Below are 27,358 nucleotides of genomic sequence, written 5' to 3'. Positions count from 1 at the left end.
CCAGGTGGCTTTCTTCCCTTCCTCACTCATTCCTGAGCCTAGCAGTGAGGCCCCCCAACTCCCACAGACTTTTCCTCAGGCAGGAAACCCGACCCACTGCCTGGCCTGGGACAGCTTCTAGGGCTGGGTGGTTTGTGTTATTCATTCTCTTCTCTCCCTCTCTCTCTCTCTTTTTTTTTCCCCTAAATGCAACAAAATAAAACCAAACAAAAAGCCCAACGCCTGGCGTGGCTTGTCAGGGAGTTATGCAAGTGTGTAAAAAAATAAAATAAAATAAACATTGAGTTTTCGGCATTTGGAGCTGTTTGATTAGGCACAGAGCAGAGCCAAGGGCCAGTGAGGTGGAGGGAAGGCTCAGGGCAGAGGGGAGAGGGGAGGGGCTTGAGAATGGGGATGGAGGGGGCCCAGGACCAACTGGGAAATGGCTGTTTGCCCCCTGCAAACTTGGCAAGGATCTGACTGAATGAGCCCAGACACTGGTATCTGGGACCCAAGGGTTCCGCTTTCTCTGGCCACCATCTCTGCTCCCTGGCCCTCAGGACACACCAGAGGTCGTTCCATCCATTCCCTCGTCACTGTAAATGACCCTGTGCCCTTGTCTCAATAGTCAGGGCTCCCTCCTCCTCTCCTGAGAAGGAGATTCCACAGCCTGTCTTGATTACTCACCACCCCACCCCACCCCCCATCAGTATAGCTTTTCTGCTCCAACTTAACTCCTGCTAACTATAGTTTTAGCCCATTTCCCTTTACCCAATCTGAAATGATGCCGAAGAACAGCTGTTTGCCACCCTGAGAAGTGAGTCTCCCTCCCTCCCCTTCCTCAGGCTTGACTTCAGCATCATCTGGGTTCCTGCAGATGTCTACAGCCCTTCAAGACACATTCCACCAACATTTGTAGAGTCCCTACCATTGACTGGGCATTGGCATCCTTCATCTCACTGACCCTCAAAACAGATGAGCCCTCTGAAACTCAGAGAGGTTAAGTAACTTAGGTGTGGTCACACAGCTGGTTCGTGATGGAGCAGGGATTGAATCTAGGTTTCATTGCTAAATCTACATCACCCTCTCTCACCAGCTCCCAGTTGGGGAGCCTCACTTGCGTTCCTGGGAGGTTATAGCCTCACATTTCCTCCGAACTGGAAAGATGCTCTGAAGAGTTGACTCTGAGAAGAGGAAGGCGTGGCCGGGACCGTAGGCCCTGTTGAGCCTGTTCCTTGTCACTTTCTAGGTTCCAGATGGGGAGACTGAGGTTTCAAGAGGCAACCCGGTCCTGTTCTAACCCCAAGATGCCTGGAGCTGCAGCCGGTGCTCTGGCTGCGTGGAATCCCCGGGGTTCGGGGCGGCAGAAGGGGACAAGGCAAGGACAGATGGTCTGCGCCAGGATCCAGACCCAGTGTGCCGTCTCCAGCCCTGCTCCAAGTGCAGCACCCCAGCTGAGGGCAAGGACTTGCGGGAGGGGGGCTACGAACTCCCGGGCCTGGCGCTCCAGTCCGTTTTTTGCTGCGGATCCCGGGAAGGGGGGCCGGCTCGGGGGTGGGACTGCAAAGGAGGTGGGGGGGATTCCCTCCCTCGTGCGCGCGGAGGACTAGCCCCTCTACCGGCTGGGAGCTCCGGAGGAGCCAAGCGCAAAGGAGAGCCCCAGCGCGGGCGGAAAGCGGGGAGCGGCCGGCCGGAGCGGGGCACTGCGGAGAGGAGGGCCGGACCGGGCCGCCCCAAAGGACCGATGCGCCGGGTGGGGCGCTGGCCCCGGAGGGCGTGAGCCGCCCGCAGATTGAGCAACTTGGAAACCGGCGGGCGGAGCGCGGGCGCGCTGGGCGCCCAGGACAGTTCCGCGGCGGGCGGGTGAGCTGGCCGCGCCCTCGCCCCTCCCGGGCCTGCCCCCGCCGCGGCTGGCAGCGCGGAGGTGAGTCCCCTCGGAGCTGCCCCGTCTTTCTCCCTAGCGCCCCCTTCCCCTGGGACCTGGGGCGCCGTGGGCTCTCTCCACCGGGCTTGGCCGAGCTGAGTGCGGGGGGCGGGGGGCGGGGGGGACCGCTAGAGGAAGGGGACTTGTGACTGCTCTCGGGTCAGCTAGGGCAGGAGAGGGCACCTCTTGGAACCCCTCCTGCAGATCCCGCGGTCTCCACCCCCGGCGTCCCTCAGGCCGGTGGGCAGCCTCCTCGCCCTGCTGCCTCGTGTTGCCCTCAGCCCCGCAGCCCCCGGGTGATTGGTGATCATCCTCACTCCTAGTTCTGAACTCGGCAGCTCCGCCAGACCTATTCTCCACCAGCCCTGAACCAGAAGCCCTTGATTCCTGGGCGTCTTCGCCTCGGATTCTTCCCGAGTCCCACGGCCCCTAGTCGTCTCCCGCTCCAGCCCCCGCAGCCTGGGCCCGGGTCCGACGTGGCAGGCGTGTGCGGCGGCCCCGGGTGCGCTGCGAGGTGGCCGCGGCTCAGGGACCCGCGGGGTTGGGCGCGGAGGGACGGATGGTCTTGCTTGGTTGGGGAGTGGGGAGGGCCTGTTTGTTCGCACAGGGCTCCCAAGAGGTCCAGGATGGATTCCGGGTGCGCGCGCTTGGGGCAAGGGTTTTCTTGTGAAACGGGCCTCTCGGACTTGGAAAGTTCTCTTGTATTTTGGGGTGCAGTCAGGGGAACTTCAGGTCCGCCTCCTCTCCCCTTGCACCTGTTGGGCCTCTCCCGATAAGTAGGGAGGAAGAGTTTGCGCGCTTGGAGTCACGGTGGAGCGACGAGAAGGAGCCTTTCCCTGCTGCCCTTGGTGTTGCGGGAGGCGGAGGGTGGTCGGCCTCAGCACCTGGCTTGGCTCCGGCAGACACACTAATCCCGACAGGTCGGGCTGGCACGTACTTGGTCCCGCCCCGCCTCGCCCCCAAGCCCGGCAGTACCTCTGCCCCCGCCTGCCAGCCCTCTCCACCCGTAGCTGGTCCCGGGGAGGGCTAATGAGAAATTATCGGGATGGTTTACATTTTTGGGTCTGTATGCGGCCCGGGACGAAGTACCAATTTCTCCAGATAGTGTTGCAGGCAAGAAGGTGAAAGTCATTCCAAACTTGGGGGGCAGGGTGAGTCCTCGCCCTCCGCCCCACCCCTAGCTGTGTCCCCGTCCCCAGTCTGTCCTCCTCATCTCAGACCACCTAGCACGTGAGGCCACTCTCCCTGGCCCCAGGTCGCCCGGCCTCCCACCGGGTCCTCAAGCTGAGTCTGTGCCCTGTGCCCTACACCCTTCATTGACTAGGATTATAATCCCAAGACCCTTAACCTCTCAGCACCAGTAAAGTGGGAATAAGTCTGCTTTCTTCCTAGCATTGTGGTGAGGAGTCACTGAGGCCCCGCAGCATGGCAGGTAGTGCAGGCACCAGTAGATGTGAATCCCTCACCCCCCCCTGGGATGCCTGAGACCTTGACCACTGCCAATAATTCCCACTGCTGGCTCTGCTGGTGCAGAATGATGGACCTCAAAAAAGGATCCGCCTGTGACATGTAGCCCAAGGAGCAAAGGAAATCAGAGGAACCAATAGAAATGAGGCAGGCTACTCAAAAGAAAGTCATTAACTCCTATGCCCTCTCTCAGCAGCCTTGGTCCAAGGTTGTCTGTGTGAGTACCCACTGCGTGTTGGGGTGGGGGGGGTGGGAAGAGGGTAGGGGGCTAGGTGAAGGTGGAGCTGTGATCTTCTGGGGCTTGGTACCACAGGGTTCCTAGCCTGAGACCTGCCCTGCTTTTCAAATCAGAGATCACATAAAATTCATAGTTTTCAACTTCTCTTTTGAAAAAAAATCAGAAGACCTAGCATATTGAGCCAGTATTTCTGCCTAGCAGCAATCGGCTGGAATGGAATAGCAGATGCTCCTTTTAGATGGAGGCATTTGCTCTCCAGTTCACCCCGTCCACACCCAGCATCCCTCTGGTTTGTTGCTTATACCTCTGTTAGATTGAACTCTTAGCTCCTTTTCAGAGTTGATTCTGTATTGAAATGCTTCCCATCCAGTGATAAGTGAGGAAGGCCACTGTCACTTGCTCTAGTGACATTCAGACCTGGCGTCTCCTCTGTATTTCCTCACTGAGATCATGGTTCAGAGGGGATACAGGTGGGTGGGAGTGAGTCCGAAGATCCTCACTGGCAAAGGGCTGGGTGAGCCTGGCAAGGGCCAGACCGCAAGCTAAGGCCTGGGAGGATTGAGGGGGCATTTAGAGGGAGCAGAGGGAAGGAGAGGAAGGGCACTAACATTTGCTGAGCACTAGCCCTGAAGTGCCAGGCAGTGAGCTGGGCAGGCACCGGACATGCACAGATGCACAGACCTGTTCTGTCCCCAAGGACCCCAAGGATGCTGATCCCGCAGCGAGACCAGAGCCTCACAAACTCAGGATGTGACACCAGCTCTGTCCGATGTGGTCTCCTCCAGCGTTTGTCAACTGTAAGGACTCAGGGTACCCTGAGAATGTATCTGCTAGGGGTTCTCAGATTTCAACTTGAGAAATGCCACCATTAAAGGCTAATCCGGTTCCCACCATGGTGCAGTGGGTTCAGAATCTGACTATAGCAGCTCAGCTCACTGTGAAGTTGCGGATTTGATCCCCAGCCCAGCTCTGTGGGTTCAAGGATCTGGCATTGCCCCAGCTGTGGTGTAGGTTGCAGCTGTGGCTCAGATTCAATCCCTGGCCCAGGAATTCCCATATACAGCCATAAAATAAAACATTTAAAGAATAAATAAATAACATTTAAGAAGCCTAAGCCTATCTCTCTAAGTTATCCCTAGGGCCAAGGCAATCAACCATAAAGACAAATGCAAACAGGGAAATTGCATAACCGGACTCAGTGTTAAGAGGAGTGTCCAGATGGTATGAAAACTGTTGCTCTTGCTTTTTAGATGACCATTGGAATGTAGACGCAACACGAAGTCTTGGTCATAGAACACACAACCTTATTGAGTCCTCCTTATGGGCCAGGCACTGTCCTAAGTAGTTTCATGTATTAATCAACTTAAGCTCTAAAAACAACAGCCCTCTTTGTAGATAAAGAAACTGAGGCTCGGACCAGCTAAGCCACTAGCCTTAGGTAACAGCTAATAAGTAGCAGAGGCAACATTCAAAGCCAGGCAGTCTGGCTCTGACATTTATGCCCTTAACCATCATGCTCCACGGCCAGCCTGTGGGATTGTGTTCTTGGGGCTCAAGTGCGATCAGCTCAGCCGGACTTCGGCAGTTTGTGGGTGAGGGAAGTGGGGTGTGGGGGCTGGGGAAGATGAGAAGAGTCTGGCAGGTCACGCAGGGAGTACTGGAGAGGCAGGTAGGGGCTGGCAGCTGACAGGGCATTTGGGGGCGGCTGGGGGCATCGCCGCGAGCTCCGGCCGCAGCACCAGGTGGGACCCATCAGTCTCATGTAAACACTTCTCACAGGCAGCTTAACCACTTGAGTGTGTCTGGCCTTCAAAGCCGGTGGGAGAGGCTGAGGAGGGGGTGTTGAACTCCCTCGTGGGATAATGATTTATCTTCCGTGCAGGTGGGCTCTCCTGGGGCCTCCCTAGAGGCGAAGGGGGAAAGGGTTGGGATGAGGTTGGGAGGGGCGCCTCTACTCTAGCATTTCAGTTTCCTCATCATTAAGCAGAAAACTCAGCCAGCTCTCAGAGCCAGCCTGTGGACCAGGCATATGTATCCCCATTTCACAGATGAGGAAACTGAGGTTCAGAGAGGCTCAGTGACTGGTGCAAAGGAGTCTTACCCAGCGGGTGGGAGGGCAGTGCCGCCCTGGCATCTATGAAGCTTCCTGAAGGCTCACTCTTTCCTCTCACCCCCGTGTGAGTGTGTGTGTGTGCTTCAAGTGTGCGGGGGGGCAATGCGTGTGCGCCTCCATTGTGGGAGTGTGAGATCCTGTGAGTGCGAAGTGGGTTTTCATTCCCTGACTCCCAGTTTGGGCTCCAACTTCCCAGACACATTTCATCGGGGAGGGACCAGCTCCCCCTGCCCCCATCACCCGGGCCAGCGGGTCCAGGCTCTCGCTGGGCTGGGGGATTATCCCCATTCTCTGTGTCTCTGGCCAGGGCGGGTGTTGCTGCCTCTTTTATCCTCTCACAAAGGCCAGGCCCGCCGGGCCTGCTGTGTCAGAGTTTCTGTGGCCGGGGGAAGCCTTACTTCCTTTTCTCCCGCCAAGCCCAGAGGGCCACGCAGGGTCTGCCAGCTTGTCGGGGCCAGTGCTCTAGCTCCAGACCTGTGAAAGGCACAGGGGTGACTCAGCACTGGGGAGAAAAGGCCGAGGGGTCACTCTCAGAAGGCAGAAAGAGCTCCTGTTTAGGAGACGTGCTATTACTGCAGCATGAGGCCTATAGGGTAGACCTAAAGAAGGACTTCCAGCTAGAGCTGGCTAACATTGAGCAGGGTGGAAACCGGGCAGCTGGTTTCCAGGGATCCACACGTTTGATTTGAGTGTCCACCGTATTTTAACTACTTGAGTAGTAGCCAACTCCCATGCCACATTAGGGATTTTTGCAAGATAAGAAAAGGAGCAGATTCCTGCTGCAGGGATGCAGGATGGGTAACTTGCCATGTCCAGCATTCCGAGTTCTCACAGTCTCCTGGGTAGGGGACCACATGGGAGGGCAGGAGGTATAGGTTGGAATGGCCCATGGTACCCCAGAATTAACCCTTCTCTTTCCTCCCGTCCACAACAGGTTGGTTTTTGGAGGTGTCCCTGCTGAAGTGACAGAGTTCTCCCATGTGACACCCCGAGGTGCCTTTGAGGAAAGTTCTCTGGACCTCTTACGGGCTGATGAAGAAGTGGGCTTCCCACACCCTCTTTGTCTCCAGCTGAGATTATGGTGGATTTGGGATACAGGGTGGATTTGGGATACAGCCCAGGCCTGGGCCTCCTGCTGCTGACCCAGCCCCGGAGGCGTTAGCAAGAGCCCTGTGCCGTCCACAAGCGCCCCCCCACCCCGAGACCACCCCTCCTACCAGGGGCCTGGAGCTGGCGAGTGACTATGCGGCTTGGGCTGTGTGTGGTGGCCCTGGTTCTGAGCTGGATGCATCTCGCCGCCGGCAGCCGGGGGATCAAGGGGAAGAGGCAGAGGCGGAGTGAGTACTGAATGGGGCTGGACCACCTTGGGCCTTGGCAGTGGTGGCGGTGAGGGTGTTGTCCGGGGTCTAGGGTCTTCGGTCGTTTCCTTCTGTGATGACCGTTGCAGATTTCCACTTTGTCGCTTCCAGCTTCATAGATTGCTCAGTGGATGATCCTGCTCGTGGATTATCCAGTTTGTGGAGTGATTTATTGTGATCCCCATTCTGTAGATTACTTTGTTTTCCCCTTTGTAGACGCTCTGCTTTCTAGATTAACCCCTCTCTTGTGGGGACCCTGATTGTGGATTCTGCCCTTTGACATAACACCAGCTTTGTGTGGTATCCATGGAGATGCTTCCCCGCCCAGAGCCCCTGGGGTGCTCAGCCCCCCACGGAGAGGAGTTCAGCACTCCTTTCTTTTGGTGGTGTCTGAAGGGCAGCCCTCAACCCCTCGGGGCCAGGAACCCCTGCACAGCCTGGTGGTGGGCAGCTGCCTTCCCTGCCCAGATCGCAGAGCAGAAGCGGTGGAGCGGGAGGACTGTGGGATAGTCCACCGCCACCGTGGTTTTTAACCCCGCCCAGTGGAACGGCGGGCCGCACTAGGGACTGAAGGGGAGGCAGTGGGCGGGAGGCTGGCCCCACCGTCCTTCAAACCAGAGCAGCTTCACTCTTCCCTGCTTTGGGGACGATTCCACTTAAGATGTCTTTGGAAGAAAGGCTGCTCACAGCTTCAAAAATAATAATAATGATAATAATAATAGTAATAAATCCTGGAGTTCCCATCGTGGCTCAGCAGAAGCAAATCTGACTAGCACCCCTGAGGACGTGGGTTTGATCCCTGGCCTCGCTCAGTGGGTTAAGGATCCAGTGTTGCTGTGAGCTGTGGTGTAGGTCGAAGATGTGGCTTAGATCTGGCATTGCTGTGGCTGTGGCCTAGGCTGGCAGCTACAGCTCTGATTGGACCCCTAGCCTGGGAACTTCCATATACTCTGGGTGTGGCCCTAAAAATACAAAAAAAACCCAAACCCCAAAATTAAATCCTATCATTGTATGGTTGGGGAAACTGAGGCTAAGAAAGGGGGAGAGACACAGGCTGAAGAACACGGTATTGGAACCCATGTCTCCAGATGCCTGTGAGTCCAGTCTTGAAAACAGAGCCCATGGAGTTCAAGAGTTACCTGTCCCCAGCATCTTCACCATCCCTCCCAGAATCTCATGCTAGGCGGTCCTGAGAGCAGGTCCCCTCACCTCTGCTTGATGCCTCCAGAGAGGGGGGTTCAGAATCTTCTGTTGTGTTGTGGAAGTAGCTACTGTGTGTGAGGGACTGTGCCAGGCAGCGGGGTGAGGCCCGACCCATGCTTGTCTGTCTCTCAGCATCCTCAGCAAGAGATGTCACGCCCCCAGACAGGCAGCTCCTCTGAAGTCTGGCCCAGCCACCTCTTGCTTCACTCCTGAGGCCCTGCAGGCCGAGGTCTGCCAGGAACGGCTGAAAGGCGGTGCAGTGTTGTTGGGTCCCCATGGGAGGGGCCAAGGCCAGATCCTAGCGGAGGGAGGGAAGCTCAGAGAAAGGGTGAAGCTGAAAATCCCTGCCTCACAAGCAATTAGAGGCAGTTAGGTTTAATCAGCAGCGAGGCCTTGATTTTTCCTCCCGTCTCATCTGTTGCGACCAATATTTTGGGCTCCACGGGCCAGATGCGGTTTAGCAGTTTATAATCAGTCTCCTCTATTTCCGAGATGAGAGAGAGAATGGGAGAGGCCACGCACCCTCGTGTGATATGCACTAGTGGTCTTACTTTCACTGGTGAACCACACACTCGCCTAAACCAGGAGTCAGAAGACCTGGGTTCATCGTTTGTACTTGAAAAAGAAAAAAAAAAAGCCATTAGAATGGGCAGATCCCAGCATCGGCCAATCAAACGCAGCGATTTGGATGTGTCCATTTTTGAGACAGCCACATCCCACGGCCTCAGCAGCACGTAGGCCAGTGTTTATTACCAAGCAGTGTGAGTGACAGGCATTGTTGATGGTGAGATATGAGGATGGGGAGACGTGTGGGAAAGACTCGGGGTGCAGCGAAGGTTCAACGTGGACGGAGGCTCTGAGAGAGATGAGGGTAGATGTTGCCAGGCAATAGTTAAATCATAACCATAAAGCTGCAGGGGGGAGTTCCTGTCATGGCTCACGTGGTAAGGAACCTGACTAGTATCCATGAGGACTCATATTTGCTTCCTGGCAGCTGCAGCTCCATTTTGAGCTCCAGGTCCCATCCTAAGTAGGTTAAGGATCCAGCGTTGCTATGAGCTGTGGTGTAGGTCGCAGACACAGCTTGGATCCTGCCTTGCTGTGGCTGCGGTGTAGGCTGGCAGCTGTAGCTCCAATCCCACCCGCAGCCTGAGAACTTCCGTATGCCGCAGGTTCGGCCCTAAAAAGCAAAAGCGGAAAAAAAAAAAAAAAAAAAAAAGGCTGCAAGTGTAATTGCAGAGGCTTACAGGGAGCATTATATGAGATAATAGATACACTGATTGTGAAACTTTGGGAAAATATCAAGCTCTCTGTAGATGTAGGGAAGCATGTCCTGGTTACATAAACGATCTGTGGACCATTTTGCCACAGGGTTCCAGCGGAGTGAGGGAGGGAAGGAAGGACGGAGGAGAGGAGCCAGTGAGGAGGCTGCTGTGGTCCCCACAACATGCAAGGGCAGGGGGCAGCCTCGGGGGCAAAGTCTGCTTGCTGTGTATAAGAGCCTCAGATCTGTGGACTCTGCCATCTCTCGTGACTGCATACCAGTAGAGCCACCCGGAGCCACCCAGTATAGCTCTGATCCAGAACCACATGCCAGTTTTGAGCCCAGAAATGCCTGATCCTGGATCTGAGTGATGATGTCCCCGTGTGAAGCGGGAGAAGTTCAGCTATGAGTCGTGAAGCCTGGCAGGGCGTTCTCCTCCTGTTCCACATGTTGAGGGCCCCCCTTCCCAGCCCTCTCTCCATGCACCCTCGCTGGCCCTCACCCTGTCCTGAACACCTTCCCCCTGGAATCTCTGCTCCTCTTGGAGCCCTCAGAGCCCTCGCTGTGCCCTGAACTGAGTGCCCCTCCGCTTACTGAGACCCTTCTCCTGCCTGATCCCTGGACCCCCTCCTTCAGTCCTGCACCTCGTGAAGCCTTCATTGAACCCTGATTCTTTCAGAAGCTGGATGCCCCTTTTTCCCCTTCTCACCACCCCATCCTCTATCTGGAGCCTTCATCCCCTCCCCCGCTGACCATCTGTGAGCTCCGCTTCCCTGGCTGAAGCCCCATGCACGCATCCACGGTGAACCCACAGAGCCCAGCCCTGGGTGGCAGAGACAGATCGTGAGGAGCCCACGGGTGAAGGAGGAAGATACAATTTCAGCCTGGTGTAGGGAACGCAGGAGAGAGCCAGGAGGGCTGCGAGGGCCTAGAAGCAGTGACTGCTGCATTGTGATTTTATTCTATTTATTTATTTATTTTTAGGGCCACACCCACAGCATATGGAAGTTCCCACGATAGGGGTTGAATTGGAGCTGAGCAGCCGGCCTACGCCACAGCCACAGCAACTCCAGATCGCAGCTGTATCTCCAACCTACACCACAGCTCACAGCAATGCTGGATCCTTAACCCATTGAGCAGGGCCAGGGATTGAACCCCTGTCCTCATGGATACTAGCCAAGTTTGTTTTGGCTGGGCCACAATGGGAACTTTCTGAATTGTGATTTTAAAGATGAGTAGGGAGGTCAGGGGAGTGGAGGACACTCCAGGCAGAGGGTGGGGTTGGGATGAGGCACAGACCAGACCGAGCAGTAAGTGGGGTGCAGCTGGAGAAAAGGTTTCTGAATGCGGTTCTTGGGAGTGCTGGGGTTTTCACTGGAGCAGCTCTGCTCATTCTGTTTTATACCTGGAGGTCCTTCTCTACTGAGAAGAAGGGTTATGCTGCTAAACCCATCAGGGCAGAGTCACGAAAGCTGCCTGGGGGTGAACGAAAGCAGCCGCGGGCAGAGGTCAGATGTTGGAGTGCCTGGTACCCACCCGGCGCCCACCTGTGGAGTTTGAACTGTGGGTGATGAGGAACCCCTGGGAGGTTTTGTTCAGGAGAGTGGCATGGTCCAGTTCCAGGAGGGCGTGAGGGGAGCAGCTCGAGGTGGGAGGCAAACAGGCCAGTGAGAGGCCATGTGGGCCCAGGTCAGGGAAACCTTCAGTCTTCACTGAGCTCACAGTTGAGTTGAAGTATGCTGGATCTTCCTGGGGGGCATGCGCAGGGCGCCAGGGCACCAGGAGTGGGCTCTTCTCCTGGGAAAAGTGTGGTCTCAGAAGGCCCTTTGTCTACCCCCTGCCTCAGCCCCTTCAGCGAGGCCGCTGTTCCTGTTACGGCCCCAGCCCCATCCACTTAACTCACTGCTCTCTCACTGAACCCAATTCCTCCAAGGTTAGATTCCACCTCAAAGCCAAGGTCAGCCCTCCTCTGGATCATGGAGAGTTCCTCTCTCTCTGCCAAGGACCCTCACCCAATGCCCGCAGCCCCCCAATTCCTATCCAGTCCTGCTCCCCACACTTCATTGAACACTCAGTGAGCTCCGCCCATGTACTCCGCCCTCCCTAAGCCTCTGTCTCACTCACTACATCCTCAGCCCTGCATTCTAGGGGTGCCCTTGGTGGAACCTCACCCCTTACTGGTGTCCCATTCAGAAACAGGACTGGCTCCACCCTCCAAGCTCTTTCCACTTGGCAAAAAAGACATCTTAGTGGGCAATAAGGACACAAAAAGATGTCTACCATGATAGAGTCAAGTACGGGGGGCAGGGAACACAGAAAAATACTCCATCCAGATTTTACAGGGAGGTGCAATCAGGGGAGACTTCCTGGAGGGGGGCAACTTTAGTTCTGAGGCATGAAAGAATTAGGCTAAGGAAGGGGCAGAGAGAGTTCCAGACAGAAGGCTCAACTTGAGCAAAGGCACAGAGGCGTGAAGCAGTGTGACATGTTCAGAGAAACAAATCCGTCTAGGAACCATGAGGTTGCAGGTTCGATCCCTGGCCTTGCTCAGTGGGTTAAGGATCTGGTACTGTGAGCTGTGGTGTAGGTCGCAGATGCGGCTCAAATCCTGCATTGCTGTGGCTGTGGTGTAGGCTAGCAGCTGTATCTCCGATTAGACACCTAGCCTGGGAACCTCCATATGCCTCGGGTGTGGCCCTAAAACAGGGGGAAAAAAGTTCCATACTGAAAAAAAAAAAAAAAGGAGTTCCCGTCGTGGCACAGTGGTTGACGAATCCGACTAGGAACCATGAGGTTGCGGGTTCGGTCCCTGCCCTTGCTCAGTGGGTTAACGATCCGGCGTTGCCGTGAGCTGTGGTGTAGGTTGCAGACGCGGCTCGGATCCCACGTTGCTGTGGCTCTGGCGTAGGCCGGTGGCTACAGCTCTGATTCAACCCCTAGCCTGGGAACCTCCATATGCTGAGGTAGTGGCCCAAGAAATAGCAACAATAACAACAACAACAAAAGACAAAAGACAAAAAAAAAAAAGTTCCATACTTCTTAGAGTTGGTGTTAAAAGATGAAGTGGGAGTTCCCGCTGTGGCTCAACAGTATCCGTGAGGACTTGGGTTTGATCCCTGGCCCCACTCAGTGGTTCAAGGATCCAGCGTTGCCACAAGCTGTGGTGTTGGTCGCAGTTGTGGCTCAGATCTGGTGATGCTGTGGCTGTGGCTGACAGCTACAGCTCTGATTCAACCCCTAGCCACAGGCGCAGCCTTAAAAAGGCAAAAAGGAGGAAAAAAGAAATGAGGTGGGCGGCACAGCCAGGCAGAAGAGCTGGGTCTAAATTCTGCATGGATTGGGAGCTATCGATGGGTTTTAGGCAGGTGTATGACACCATCAGAATTTGGGTTTTTGAAAGATCTTGAGATGAGAAAGTTGGGGACTGGGAGAAGTAAAGCCCAGGCGGAAGAGGCACTGAAGCCATTCTTCAGAGAGGTGTGGGCTGAGCCACCCCGGGGTTTTTGCACAAGGATTCGGGAGGTGAGAAGCAGCAAGGGAACGGAGGAGAGCACAGCCTTGCCTTCCTGGCTCAGAGTAGTGGGCTCCACTGAATGCTTGGGATGGAGGGAGTACACTGGGGATGGGAAGGGCAGAGCTCTGGGAGAAGGGTGGCCAAGAGGTTAGAAAGAGGCTCCATCCACTTTCTGAGCACCCTCCCCCATCACTGAGCCCACGCCGTCTCCTCAACCCAGGCTCCAGCCCTGCAAGGCTGCCTCCTCTGCCCTCCTCCCTCCATCATAGGCACAGAAGCCAGAGGGAGCATTTCAAATTGTGAATCCCGCCATGCCCTTCTGAAGTCCCTTTCCTTGCTGCTAGAATACAGCCCGGTTTTCCATTCCCCGGATGCACTAGGATGTTTGATGCCTCTGAGCCTTCGCATAGGCTGTTCCTCCTGTCTGCACACCCTCTTCACCCAGCCCGCTGGGGAAGGGAGCGCCCTCCGTCCTCTTCCATTCCCTACAATGTGCAGCCAGCCCTCCGTGGGCGTTAGTTGCTATACTTCCACATCCCCAGCTCCTAAAGGTTCTGGACACATACTCGGTATGCAGCGAACGTCTATGGAATGAATGAGCCTCGGTTTCTCCCTTTGAACGATGATGCAACCTCTGCCCATACCCAGCATCTTCTTGGGACACCCCCCTCCCCGGCACATGCAAAGCCGAGCCTCCTCCCCTCTAGCTCTTCACCCCCCTACTTCCCATCTATTTGCTTTGCTAAGCCGAGAACACCCTTCGGCTCCCAAGCCCCTTGATAAACATCCCTGTCCTTAGTGAACCACCCCTGCCCATCCCTGAGCCCCTCTCCTCCTTGCTAAGCACCCATCCCTCTTCCTAAGCCTCCAAACCTCATGGAGCTCAGCTCCCTAGTCCCTTGTCCCTGACTCCCGCCTCAAGCCTCAAACCTGGTCATATGGCCTGTAAGCTCTGAATCTTGACTCGTATCCCGGGGTCTTTGCTCCGTCACTTTACCCTGCCTCTGTCTTGTGACCACAGTCCCTGCTCCCAGCTGCTCTCTCCTCTCTGTCTCTGCGTTCCCTGACCCTCTCTGTCCCTCACCTCCTTTTACCTGCCACCTCCATCCTGTCCACTCACTCTTCAGCCCCCTGTGGTTTGGCCCTCATCCCACCACGTCACCACGTTGCCCTTCTTGAGGTCACCCAGTCACCTCCTGTGCACGAGTGGTAGGTTTGCCCAGTGCTCCTCCCAGCTCCGGTCCCTGCAGATCTCCCCCTCATCCCCTGGGTTTCCACCCCCACCCCCTGTCTTTCTCCAGCCATTGCTTCTCAGCTTCTCTCCAGGCCCCTTCCTCCTCTTGTCTGCTGAACATATTGCCGGGACCTCAGTGTGGTCCTTGTCTCAAGCTGCACAGCTTTCTCCCTGGATGCCTTCCACCCCCAAGGATTTAATCACAACCACGGCTCCCAGGATGGATCGCTGAGTTCTCTTGCCCTCTCCACAGCCAGTTTCTTTTCTTTTCTTTTTTTTTCTTTTTTCTTTTTTTTTTTTTTTTGTCTTTTTAGGGCTGCACCCGAGGCATATGGAAGTTCCCAGGCTAAGGGTCAAATCAGAGCTGTAGCTGCCAGCCTACACCACAGCCATAGCAATGCTGGATCCGAGCCTTGTCTGCGACCTATACCACAGCTCACGGCAATGCCAGATCCTTAACCCACTGAGCAAGGCCAGGGATCGAACCTGTGTCCTCATGGATGCTAGTCAGATTCATTTCCGCTGAGCCATGACTGGAACTCCAAAGCCAGTTTCTTGAATGAGATGGTTCTTCTTCCCCACCTTCCTTTATCCCTCGACCACTGCCCTCCTCTCATCACCCCCACCACGGACGCCAACAACCTGTTTGTGGCCAATTCCTTCGGCACTGGACCTCCCCCTCCTTCCCTGAGTGTACACTTCCCTTGGCTTCCTTGAGGCAACATGCTTTTCAGTGTCCCCAACCTGTCTGGATGTTCCTTCTTCTTTTCTCTTTTTCCTTCTTTTTTACGGCTGCACCTGCAGCATATGAAAGTTCCCAGGCGAGGGGTCAAATCCGAGCTGCAGTTGCTGGCCCACACCATAGCCACAGCAACACCAGATCCAAGCCACATCTGTAACATATGCCGCAGCTTGCAGCAATGCCACATCCTTAATCCACTGAGGATGCCAGAGATCAAATCCATATCGTCATGGATACTAGTTGGGTTCCTAACCCTCTGAGCCACAGTGGGAACTCTTGGGTGCTCCTTCTGGACCGTTCTCTTCCATGTCCAAGGCCTGTTCTCACTACCCTCCCAGCCATCTCATGGACCTCCAGGCCTTTGATAACTTTTTTGTTTTGTTTTTTTTTTTTTTGCTACACCTGCGACATATGGAGGTTCCCAGGCTAGGGGTCCAATCAGAGCTGTAGCCGCCAGCCTAGGCCACAGCCACAGCCATGCAGGATCCGAGCCGCATCTGTGACCTACACCACAGCTCACAGCTATGCTGGATCCTTAACCCACTGAGCAAGGCCAGGGATTGAACCCTCAACCTCATGGTTCCTAGTCAGATTCGTTTCCACTGTGCCATGATGGGAACTCCCCGATGACTATTTCAAATTAAGGACTCCATGTCCCAATCTCCAGCCAAAATATTTCTCTTGAGTTCCAGACCCACAGGTTTGGCCACCTAATAGACACCTTCCTCTGGGCGTCCCACAAGAACCACAAACTCAACACAGCTCATCAATTCCTCCACCCAAATCTGCTCCTCCTCTGTGGGCCCTGTCTTTGTGATGGGCTGACAGCCGCCCCATTACTCATGTGTTTTCCCGGGCCCTCAATCCCCAGCCGGTTCATCACTTGGTCTTGTTGATTCTATCACCTGGAGATCTTACCTATGTCTACTCCTTTTCCATCCTCTTGGTTCAACTCTGTCTCTTTGAACCTGGGAGTCCTCTCCCCGCTTGGTTTACCCTTCCTACAATCCATTCTCTACCTTACCGAGTCATCTTTCTAAAGTGGAATCCTGACCATACCTCCTGCTTTGTTTTCGTTCTTGTTTTTCCTTTTTCAGCTGCCTCAAGGCATATGGAGTTCCTGGGCTGAAGAACAGACGTGAGCCACAGCTGCCGTAATGCCAGATCCTTTAACCGACTGTGTTGGGTGGGGGATCAAACCTGCATCCTGGTGCTGCAGAGATGCCACTGATCCCTTTGCACACAGTGGGAACTCCCATGCCTCCTGTTTTAAGGCCCCCAGGGAGATTTCCCTGGTGGTGCAGTGGGTTAAGGATCTTGCTTTGCCAATGTTGTGGCTCCAGTTGCTGCTGTGGTGTGGGTTTGGTCCCTGGCCAGGGGACTTCAGAATGCTGCAAGTTTAGCCAAAAACAGCAACAGCAAAAAGCCCCCAGGGATTCCTCCTGGCCTTCAGGGTACTGTCCGTGCTCCTTTATACAGGTTCAAGGTCCTTCCTCCTCTGGCCCCTCTCTCCACTCACTTCACGCTCCAGCCGTGCCAAACTAATTTCAGATGCTGCATGGGCCATACCTGCTCTTGCGTGTCATTGATAGCTCTGAAGGCAAAGATCCAGACATTTGTTACTGGTTGAGCTGGAGGTGGGCAGTTAGATTCTAAGAAGCCCTTTTGCAAATCCACCCTTAACAAAGGTGACAAGAGAGAAACAAATGAATAAGGGAATGTAGCTGGAGGCCTGTTACTGGGATGCCTGGATGACTTTGGTTATTGAAACCAAGGCCAAAACCTAGAGAGAGTGTTCATTTCAACAGTGAGTTAAGTGTGGAGTTCCCGTTTTGGCACAGCAGAAGCAAATCCAACTAGGAACCATGAGGACGCGAGTTCGATCCCTGGCCTCACTCAGTGGGTTAAGGATCTGGCGTTGCCGTGAGCTGTGGTGTAGGTCGCAGCACAGCTCAGATTCTGTGTTGCTGTGGCTGTGGTGTAGGCTGGCAGCTGTTGCTCCGACTGAACCCATAGCCTGGGAACCTCCACATGCTGCGGTTGTGGCCATAAAGAGCAAAGCAAAACAAACAAACAAAAAACAATGAATTAAGTAAAAACCTTGAGTGATAGATAATTTAATATCTTTGAAGAGGGAGTGATATCGAAAATTTACAGTGATTTATTAATTCGTAATACAGCTGAATAAAGACCTAAAGTGGAAAACTAATCCCAAAAAATCTCCCTTATAACTTCAACACAACCTCGGGAGTCTTTTTTCTTTTACAATGACCCAACAAACGAGAATGTTATTTAATTTTAAATTCATTGATTAATTAAATGGTCGTATTGATTCTATATCAATAAATTCTCCATTTAAAAAAAATGAGTCTGGGAGTTCCCGTCGTGGCGCAGTGGTTAACGAATCCGACTAGGAACCATGAGGTTGCGGGTTCAATCCCTGCCCTTGCTCAGTGGGTTAACGATCCGGTGTTGCCGTGAGCTGTGGTGTAGGTTGCAGATGCAGCTCGGATCCCGCGTTGCTGTGGCGTTGGCGTAGGCCGGCGGCTACAGCTCTGATTCAACCCCTAGCCTGGGAACCTCCATATGCCGTGGGAGCGGCCCAAAGAAATAGCAAAAAGACAAAAAAAAAAATTTTTAAATTAAAAAAAAATGAGTCTGGGGGAATTCCCTGGTGGCCTAGCGGTTAAGGATCTGGCGTTGTCACTGCTGTGGCAATGGTTTGATCCCTGACCCAGGAACTTCCGCATGCCATGGGTGCAGCCAAATAAATGAAAAAAAGTCAGTCTGGACATGCTTTCAGTTTCCATGTCACCTCTTAATGTCCCACCCTTGGCCTTCATAAACTTTGTACCCTCCTCCTAGAATGCATACTGGCTGTGAAGCTTCGTTCAAGTTATTCGACCTCTCCATTTCTTCATCCATAAAAATAGAGTGTGAGAAGGTACTAGTACCAGAGTTCCCCATTATCCCTCAGTGGGTTAAGTACCCGACTAGTGTCCGACTAGTGTCCGTGAGGATGACCATTAGATTCCCTGGCCTCGCTCAGTGGGTTAACGATCCAGTGTTGCTCTGAGCTGTGGTGTAGGTCACAGACATGGCTCAGATCTAGCGTTGCTGTGGCTATGATGCAGGCCGGCAAGCTACAGCTCCAATTCGCTCCCTAGCCTGGGAATCTTTCCCTTCATATGCCGCAAGTGCGGCCCTAAAAAGACCAAAAAAAAAAAAAAAGTAGTAGTACCTACTTCTTGGGTCATAAGGACTAAAGGAATTAATACTTGTAAAGCACTGAGAGCGGTGCCTTTGGGAATAAGCCTCCGTGATGACGATTTAGTTGTTTTTAATCATCATTGCGTCTGTTATGCCCCACTTCTCCTCTGCTCGCTTTTCTCCTACTCATTCTCCTGTTCCGAAACCAGGGATTGTTTCTGGAGCATGTGCTCCTCCCCACAGCCCTGTGGGATGGGCCTCCTTATCTCCCTTTTCTGGTGGTGGGAAGGGAGAACCACAAGATGCACTAATTTTTTTGTATTTGTTTTGTTTTGTTTTGTTTGCTTCTTAGGGCCACACCCGAGGCATATGGAGGTTGCCAGGCTAGGGATCAAATTAGAGCTACAGCTGCTGGCCTACACCACAGCCACAGCAACACCAGATCCAAGCTACATCTTTGACCTACACCACAGCTCCCAGCAACGCCGGATCCTTAACCCACTGAGTGAGGCCAGGGATCGAACCTGCAGCCTCATGATTCCTAGTCGGATTCGTTTCCGCTGCACAAGGATGGGAACTCCAGGATGCACTGTTTTGCTTAGGGTCACGGGCTGGGCATTTGGCTCCAGGTCCAGCCAACTCTGAAGCCTTAACTCTGACTCTTGTGTTGCTGCCTGATCTCCTGCTGTCTCTGTTCTGATTCCCCGGCTCTGCCTGCAGCCTCTATCTACAGCTCTTCACCGCCTGGTTCCTCTGTCAGTGACTGGCCCCAAACATCCCCTTGTCCACAACCCTGGGAAACACCCCAGGCTCCTCTCACTCCTACTGGTCACCACAGCCATGCTGAGTGTATTCCCCAAGCATCTCTCAAATCGTTTTCTCTCCACCACTACTGAGCAGAACTTGGTTTAAGATTCCCTTACCTTTCTCACCAGCATGATCAGGTCAGCTTCCTCCCAAATGGTCCTCCAGTCTCTGATCTCTCCCCAGGTTGCAGAGGAACCCTTCCAACCAAGAAATCGGATGAGCTCTTGCTCCTGCGTAAAACTTGCCCATGGAGTTCTCTTCATGGCTCAGCAGCAACAAACCCAACCGGTATCCACGAGTATTGGGTTCTATCCCTGGCCTTGCTTGGTGGGTTAAGAATCCAGTGTTGCCACAAGTTCTGGTGTAGGTCACAGATGAGGCTCAGATCCCTTGTGGCTGTGGCTTAGGCCAGCAGCTATAGCTCAGATTCGACCCATAGCCTTCCATATGCCGCAGATACGGCCTTAAAATGACAAAAAATAGAAAGAATAATAAAAAAAATAAAACTTGCCAATGACTCTCTGTTACCTAGTCAGTTCTGAGAAAGGTCCCCCTCAAACCCTGCGAAATATAAGGGCTCTGTGGCCAAAATGTCTATGAAGTACAACTCACTCTGTCCCCCTCAGAGAGAGTCACTCTATGTCATAGGAGCATAAGAAAGACTTCAAAAAAGCCCTGTAGCAAAAAAAATCCTGTTCAGTCAGACTCGATGATTCTCAGTCTTACCTAATGCCTTGGCTTTTTCTCCATACTCTCCTTTAGATATTTAGGAGAGTCACCTTCCAAGGAATACTCTTTGCGAAATTCTGCCTGGTAGGATAAAGTTCAAGTTCATTAGCATGATATGAAAAAAGGCCCTTCAAGATGGGACACCTCGGAGTTCCCATCGTGGCTCAGTGGTTAACGAACCCGACTGGTAACCATGAGGTTTTTGGGTTGGATCCCTGGCCTTGTCAGTGGGTTAAGGAACTAGCGTTGCCGTGAGTTGTGGTGTAGGTCGCAGCCGAGGCTCAGATCTGGTATGGCTGTAGTGTAGGCTAGCAACTACAGCTCCAATTGGACCCCTAGCCTGGGAACCTCCATATGCCACGGGTGCAGCCCTAGAAAAGACAAAAAAAAAGAAAAAAAATAGGACACCTCAGGGAGTTCCCTGGTGCCTCAGTGGGTTAAGGATCCAGCATTGTCACTGCTGTGGCTCCAGTTGCTGCTGTGGCAAGGGTTTGATCCCTGGTCCAGGAACTTCCACATGCCACGGGCACGGTCGGAAACAAATAAACAAAATGATAGGACACTGCATCCCTCACCACTGCCCTCTCCACCTCTCCTGCACCCTTAAACTAGCCAACGTTCCCTTTGGGTCATTTTATACCTCTGTGGTCTTGCTCTTGGAGGGCCTTTATCTCTGCTTCTCAATGGACACATCGCTGCTCATTCTTCAAGAGTTGGTCCAAATAGCACCTCCTCTGGGACTCCTTCCTTCCTCTCTTCTTTCCGGATCCTTTATTGCTTGGCCTCGTGGCTACCAGCATGCACCTGTTTGCAGGTCTGTCTGCACCCCTGAGAGATCAGTTCAGGGTAGCTAGCTGCCTTTGTATCCATGTCCCCAGCACTTACACTGCACATGGTACCTGGGAGGGGCCGGATGAGTGTTGGTTGAACAACTGAGTGAAGAAATGAGATCAAATATCTGAGACTATTATTGCTGGGCCTGGAGACCCCACTGGCTCAAAGGATGGTTCCAACCTCAGCAACTTTGACTTTTTTTTTTTTTTTTTTTTTTTTTTGCCACACCCAAGGCATGTGGAAGTTCCCGGGCCAGGGATCAAATTCTCACTGTAGCAGCAGCCCAAGCCACTGGAATGACAATGCCAGATCCTTAACCTACTGTGCCACAAGAAAACTCCAGCATCTTTGACATCTTGGACCAGATGATTGTGGTAGGGGCTGCCCCATGCATTGTAGGGTGTTTAGCAGCATCCCGGGCCTCTGTCCCCCAGATCTCCCTATCCACCCCCCTCCCCAGTGTGATAATCAAAATGTCTCCAAATTTTGGAGACATGACTCTGCCAAATTTCCCCTGGGGGAACAGACTCATCTCTGGTCGGGACCAGTGTTCTAGACATGGGTTATTCCAGTTGTCTTCTCATCTCTGGGCAGGTGGCCTTTTCTTCATATCTCTCTTGTCCTTAAAACTTTCTCAAGGATACGAAGCCCTCCTTCCATTCCTGAGGCTGAACTTTTCTTCCTTGGGCAGGGGGTGGGGGGGACTTAAATTCCAGGAAGGGTGCAGCTTCGGTGGCTTCTCTGGGGATGGCTAAGCAAGCCTGGAAGATGAGCTTGCATTGTACCCAGAGCTGGGGAGGCACGTAGGATGGATGGCAGCTCTTGCTGTGCTGGTTCCCTTGAAAGCGGATACTGGGGACATTTATAAAGCAGCCTTGCAGAGAGCTGCCAGCCTGGCCTGTGCTTTCTGAGAAGCGCATTCATTGCGTAGGCTGAAATTCCTGTCTACTCACTTCTCATCCTTGGGGGAGCCTGGGAAAGGTGGAGGTCTCTCCTATGGCTGCCTCTCACCCTTGCTCCCCCTTCCAGTCAGCGCCGAGGGGAGCCAGGCCTGTGCCAAAGGCTGTGAGCTCTGTTCGGAGGTCAACGGCTGCCTTAAGTGCTCGCCCAAGCTGTTCATCCTGCTGGAGAGGAATGACATCCGCCAGGTGGGCGTTTGCTTGCCATCCTGCCCTCCTGGATACTTCGATGCCCGCAACCCCGACATGAACAAATGCATCAGTGAGTGTGCACAGGGCTGGGGAAGGGCGCCAGAGGTTCTGGACGTGGTGGGTAGGGGGTGCTTGGAACTGTCGATGGCCTGCAAAGGAGTAGAGGGGAGACTGAGGAGGGGGAGTTCCTGATTCAGATATCTAGCTGCTGGCCAGACATCTCCCCAGACATTCCACCCCCTTTCCAACACTTATCACAGCTGCAGCTCCTCCCTCCACACCTGCACTGACCCATTCTCAGTGTCCCAACCCACCATCCAAGCCACAGACCTGAGAGCCAACCTCTCATTTATGTGCCCACCCCACCCCTGCCATCCATCCAATAACCAAATGGTGCCTACTCCATCACCTTTCTCTCTTTCTCCCTTTTTTTTTGCGGGGGGAGGGGGGGGGGAAGGTTTCTTGCTTTTTAGGGCTGCACTCACGGCACATGGAGGTTCCCAGGCTAGGGATCAAATCAGAGCTGTAGCTGCTGGCCTCCACCACAGCCACAGCAACTCGGGATCCGAGCCACGTCTGTGACCTATACCACAGCTCACAGCAACACCAGATCCTTAACCCACTGAGCAAGGCCAGGAATTGAACCTGCGTCCTCATGGATGCTAGTCAAATTCATTAACCCCTGAGCCATGACAGGAACTCCTCTCTCTCTTATTTGTTTGTTTGTTTATTTATCTATTTATTTATTTTTCGGATGTCTGTGGCATGCAGAAGTTCCTGGGCCAGGAATCAAATCTGTACCACTGCAGCGACAATGCTTAACCACTAGGCCACCAGAGAACTCCCTCCTCCGTCTCCTTTTCATCCTCACTGCCATTTTCTTCCCTTCCTCCTCTTCCTCTTCCTCTTCTTTGCTGCATTTTAGGGCCATACCTGCTGCATATGGAGGTTCCCAGGCTAGGGGTCAAATTCGAGCTGTAGCTGCCAGCCCGCCCCACAGCCACAGCAATGTGGGATCTGAGCCACGTCTGCGACCTACACCACAGCTCATGGCAATGCCAGATTCCCGACCCACTGATCGAGGCCAGGGATTGAACCTGCACCCTCATAGATGCTACTTGGATTTATTTCCGCTGCACCACAATGGGAACTCCGTTACTGCTGTTGGAGCTTATCCAGGCTCCCATCATCTCTTCTGCACCATTGCAATAGCCTGTTCATCTGTCGCCCAACCCTCATCTGGTTCCCTTCAACTCTTCCTCAGCACTGCAGCCAGAAAGATGCTTCTGAGACACATAACCTTTCCAATCATACTTAAAAAAAAAAAAAAAAACCACTACCTGGGAGTTCCCTGGTGGCTCAGCAGGTTAAGGACCAGCATTGTCACTACTATGGCTCGGGTAACTGCTGTGGCACATGTTCAATCCCTGGCTCGGGAATTTTTGTATGTCTTGCTTGCAGCCAAAAAAAAGAAAAAGAAAAAGAAAAAAAAATAATAATTGCTGGCTCCAGTGACCACAGAGAAATTCAAGCCCTGATTGGCCTTCTCTCCTCACCCTTCTCCTCTCCCCCCAAGGTCTTCTCACTCTGCTCTGCTCTCTTATACCAGTCCCAGACCACATGCTCCAATGCACATGCTGTCACACCTGCATACTGTCTCAGTTGTGACATGCTAGGGGACACACAGTGAACATACTCCTATGAACAATGCCAGTGACCCTCCCATTTTGTTCAGTGCCTTGGGGTTTAGAATGCATTTCCAGACTTCCTAGCTGCTGAGCTACCCAACCACCTCTGGAGGAAGACAGACCTCAGTGATGCTTCCCTTTTCGTAGCTGATAACACAAAGGCCGCAGGGGAAATGATTGACCCAAGATCATCAACTTGGGTTCTAATCCCAACTCTGCTGCTTATTCATTGTATGACCTTGGGCAAGTTGCAGCCTCTCAAAACTTCATCTTCAAAATTCAGGTGTGCTTTCTTTTCTTTTCTTTTTCTTTTCTTTTTTGGCTGCCCCACGGCAGATGAAGTTCCCAGGACAGGGATCAGATCCGAGCCTCAGTGGCGACCTACGCCACAGCTGCAGCAACACGGGAACCTTTAACCCCACTGTGCTGGCCCAGAATCAAACCTGCATCCTGGTGCTGCAGAGATGCTGCTGATCCCGTTGTGTCACAGAGGGAACTTGGGCGCACATTTTTACCCTGTAGGATTGTTTTGAGAGGCATATGTAAGCCCTCGGTGTCTGGCAGTTAATAAATGTAGATGCTATTCTTATTTTTGTTCATATATTGCCTGCTACCAAACCCAGGAATCAGAGCCCAGGAGGCAAAGAGGAGGGTGGGGTAAGGGAGGTAGGGAGTTTGTGAGGATGGAGGTAGGATCCTGCCCTCTTGGTCCTCAGGTATTTAGGGTAGGGAGTACCTGGTTGTGCCAGCTCCTGGGGAACTGACAGCCCAGGCTTCGGGAGCAGAGACTGGAAAGAAATCAGCTCAGCCCACAGTCTGGGAGGGGAAAGATTGTGAAAGACCCCCGGGGGCTTCCAGTCTAGGCCAGCAACCTGCCCTCCCCTCATGTCCTCAGAGAAGGGAGAACTGGCAGAAAGGCATCAGGGAGGGACCCAGAGTCCAACCAAGGTGGTTTGTGGAACTTGGCCTTGTAGAGGCAGAGGAATTTGCCCTGGAATTGCTTCCCCTCCTCCAGGCAGATTCTTGCTGCCCAGGGAGAGGAGGAAAACCAGGGTTGGGGGTATTGTCAATGCCCAGCAGTGGGAGAAGAGACCACACAGCCACTCTCAGTGTCATTGTATCCCTCAGTTCAACTCTGATTGGTGTCCTCTGGGTGCCATGAGATGCTGGGACCCTCCTCACTTGCCCCCACCAATCTCCTCTCCTCTGAAACTGGCTCTCTTGCCCCCCGCCCCCAGGCTCCAGGGCCTGGGATTGGGTTGGGGTTGGAGGTTGGCTGAGTGGCAGGCATCACAGCCAGCTGGCAAGAGAGACTGCTTTAGCCCCCTATCCTCCCACACCCTGGTTTTCCATTCTTGCCACCCACCCCCAATACTCCTCTGCCGTAATTCCAGCTCCAGCCTGGGTCCTGACCTGTGTGGATGGGTGTGGATGGGTGGGCTTTGGGCATGGTGGTGGCAGGGAGGGGAGCTGTCCATTTCAATCCTGCCCTGTCCTCAGAATGCAAGATCGAGCACTGCGAGGCCTGCTTCAGCCATAATTTCTGCACCAAGTGTAAGGAGAGCTTGTATCTGCACAAGGGCCGCTGCTATCCCGCCTGTCCCGAGGGCTCTGCGGCTGCCAACGGCACCATGGAGTGCAGCAGCCCGGGTAAGGCGGGGTAAGGCGAGGCGGGTGCCGCACTGAGGGTCCGGGACCGGGAGGGAGGGGCGGGCCACGTGGGTGTGGCCAGGGAGAGTGTGGGCGGGGCCCTATGCAGAGAAAGCTCCCCCAAGACGCCCCGCTAAGGTTTCTCTGCCCTCTGGACCATAGATGCCTCTGGCCTCGGGCTGAGGTCCAGAGCAGGTGGGAGAGGCTCCCCGGGGGTACCCAGGGCCATGAAGGAGAGGGGACCCCCGCCCCACCCTTGCCTCTCTCCATCTTCACCCTCCTCCCGTCAGCACAATGTGAAATGAGCGAGTGGTCTCTGTGGGGGCCGTGCTCCAAGAAGAAGAAGCTCTGTGGCTTCCGGAGGGGCTTGGAGGAGCGAACGCGGAGGGTGCTCCAGGCCCCTGGGGGAGACCACGCCATCTGCTCCGACACCAAGGAGACCCGGAGGTGCACTGTGCGGAGGACGCCCTGCCCCGAGGGTGAGCTGCCACCCCGCCTCCCTGGGGTAGAGGGTCAGCACAACCATGGCAGGACTGACCACCTCTGTTTCCTGCATGTTGCCCACGAGAGGGCCTCAGGCCAGGGACCCATGGGGCGTCCCCAGCTCAGGACCCCACGTTGTGCCGGCCCGTGCCAGGCACCGAGCAGTCCCCGCAGCTGTGTGGTGTGGCAGGAAGCCTCTGTAGCCCTCTCCCTCCAGTTTCCCCATTTCTTCTGAGCCAGCGGATGTTGGCCCTGGAAAGGCCCTCAGAGGTCAGACGGCGGCGTGGAAGAGGGTGCCAGGACCCAGAGAGGTGCAGTGATTTATCCAAGGTCACGCAGCCTGTGGTTGGCAATGGTGCGGCAGTGGTGGGGGATGGAGGAGTAGGGGCCACCCTTCCTGTCCTGAGAGCCGCAGTGATCATCTGGCAGATGTTCTCCATCCATTCAGATCCAAGATCTGAGGAAGACATGAGGGAGAGGAGGGTCCATCAGGGGTGGAAGGTGCAAAAGCTCATGGGACCCTTTCTCAGTACCTGGGTTGCAGGGCCCTCTGTGGTGGCTGCTGGTCCAGTGGCCTAAGGGCCTCCCTCCCACATCCCTGGACTCAGCTTCCTCACCCCACCCGCCCTGGGGCCCTTGGCCTTGCCCAGGGCCTCCCTGTTGTGTCAGGATGCCCTTTGTTGACTCTTCCTGCTATTGGGGTTGCAGGCCAGAAGAGGAGGAAGGGTGGCCAGGGCCGGCGGGAGAACGCCAACAGGAACCCCAGCCGGAAGGAGGGCAAGGAGGCGGGCACCGGTGCTCGGAGACGCAAGGGCCAGCAGCAGCAGCACCAGGGGACAGTGGGGCCGATCACCTCTGCGGGACCCACCTAGGGACACCATTCAGCCTCTGGGCCCATGTAGAAAGAGTCCAGCACTGCTCTGTGTGATGACAGCTTTACCGAACCCGAGCCCTGGGAGCAACATGTACACACACTCTCCGTACATAGAGGGACACGCAGATACAGACACACAGACCCTATGTCCAAAGGTGTTACTGACATACATGCAAAAGTGTGCACGTGTGCGCATGCGCACACACACAGACATATACACACACACACACAATCGAAGCTACGGGAAGACACTTCTATTCCTCGGACATCACTGAGTGAGCGGGGCAGGGAGGCAGAGGGGGCATCTCTGCCCGAAATAAGGCCCAGAGGCACACACTTTGGTTTGTGATGCTCCCAGGCAACGTGTCAGAGAGAACGTTTTCCAGCGTCCAAGCCCAAACTCTGCAGAGTGGAGCTTTCTGCAGGAGCTGCTAGAACCAGCCTGGTGTGGCAGACAGGAGCCAAAGTTCAAGGACTGTTCAGCCTCTCCAGCTGTGTGACTTTATCCTTGGAGAGTATTGTTACACACCCATGATCCACATCAGGGCTTTCCTGACTCTGAAAACTGCTTAAAGGTTTATTTCAAATTAAAAATGACTACCAAATGACAATAGTAGCCACAGGTACCATGTTCCTTGTCAGGGGACAGGGGCTGGTGGGGTACCCATGGGGGTGGGAAGGGACAGGGAAGAATTTCAAGAGACTCCCCCCCACCATGGTCTCCTCTGCAGAGGGGCCACAGCAGGAAGAAAATTCAGGGGATAGTTAGGTGACCAGATTCTCTGCATCTTTGTTACTCAAAGTGTGTGTGGTCCATGGACCAGGATCAACATTACCACTGGGCAGCTTGTTAGAAATGAGCATCCTGGGAGTTTCAGTTGTGGCTCAGCAGGTTA

The 27,358-nt window shown here is 54.1% G+C and overlaps 1 protein-coding gene across 1 annotated transcript; it reads left to right on the top strand.

Moving 5' to 3' along the window:
- Nucleotides 1-1,583: 1,583 nt before the first annotated feature.
- Nucleotides 1,584-27,073, top strand: RSPO1 (R-spondin 1). Its single transcript, XM_047793395.1, has 6 exons — nucleotides 1,584-1,903; nucleotides 6,656-7,058; nucleotides 21,646-21,837; nucleotides 24,956-25,105; nucleotides 25,396-25,584; nucleotides 26,297-27,073. The coding sequence occupies exons 2-6, from the start codon at nucleotides 6,965-6,967 to the stop codon at nucleotides 26,458-26,460; spliced, it is 789 nt and encodes a 262-aa protein (XP_047649351.1). The 5' UTR covers nucleotides 1,584-1,903; nucleotides 6,656-6,964; the 3' UTR covers nucleotides 26,461-27,073.
- The last annotated feature ends 285 nt before the right edge of the window (nucleotides 27,074-27,358 follow it).

Source organism: Phacochoerus africanus, chromosome 8 (assembly GCF_016906955.1).
Source record: "Phacochoerus africanus isolate WHEZ1 chromosome 8, ROS_Pafr_v1, whole genome shotgun sequence".
Lineage (NCBI taxonomy): Eukaryota > Metazoa > Chordata > Mammalia > Artiodactyla > Suidae > Phacochoerus > Phacochoerus africanus.
The sequence above is the reverse complement of the archived record's forward strand: the minus strand, read 5'-3'. Positions and strand labels throughout refer to the sequence as shown.

Bases quoted from the DNA above. Each gene is read 5' to 3' on its own strand.
- RSPO1 (XM_047793395.1), top strand. From the start codon at position 6,965: ATGCGGCTTGGGCTGTGTGTGGTGGCCCTGGTTCTGAGCTGGATGCAT. The intron at 7,059-21,645 runs GTGAGTACTGAA...TCCCCCTTCCAG, and splicing joins GGGGAAGAGGCAGAGGCGGA to TCAGCGCCGAGGGGAGCCAG. The intron at 21,838-24,955 runs GTGAGTGTGCAC...CCCTGTCCTCAG, and splicing joins CGACATGAACAAATGCATCA to AATGCAAGATCGAGCACTGC.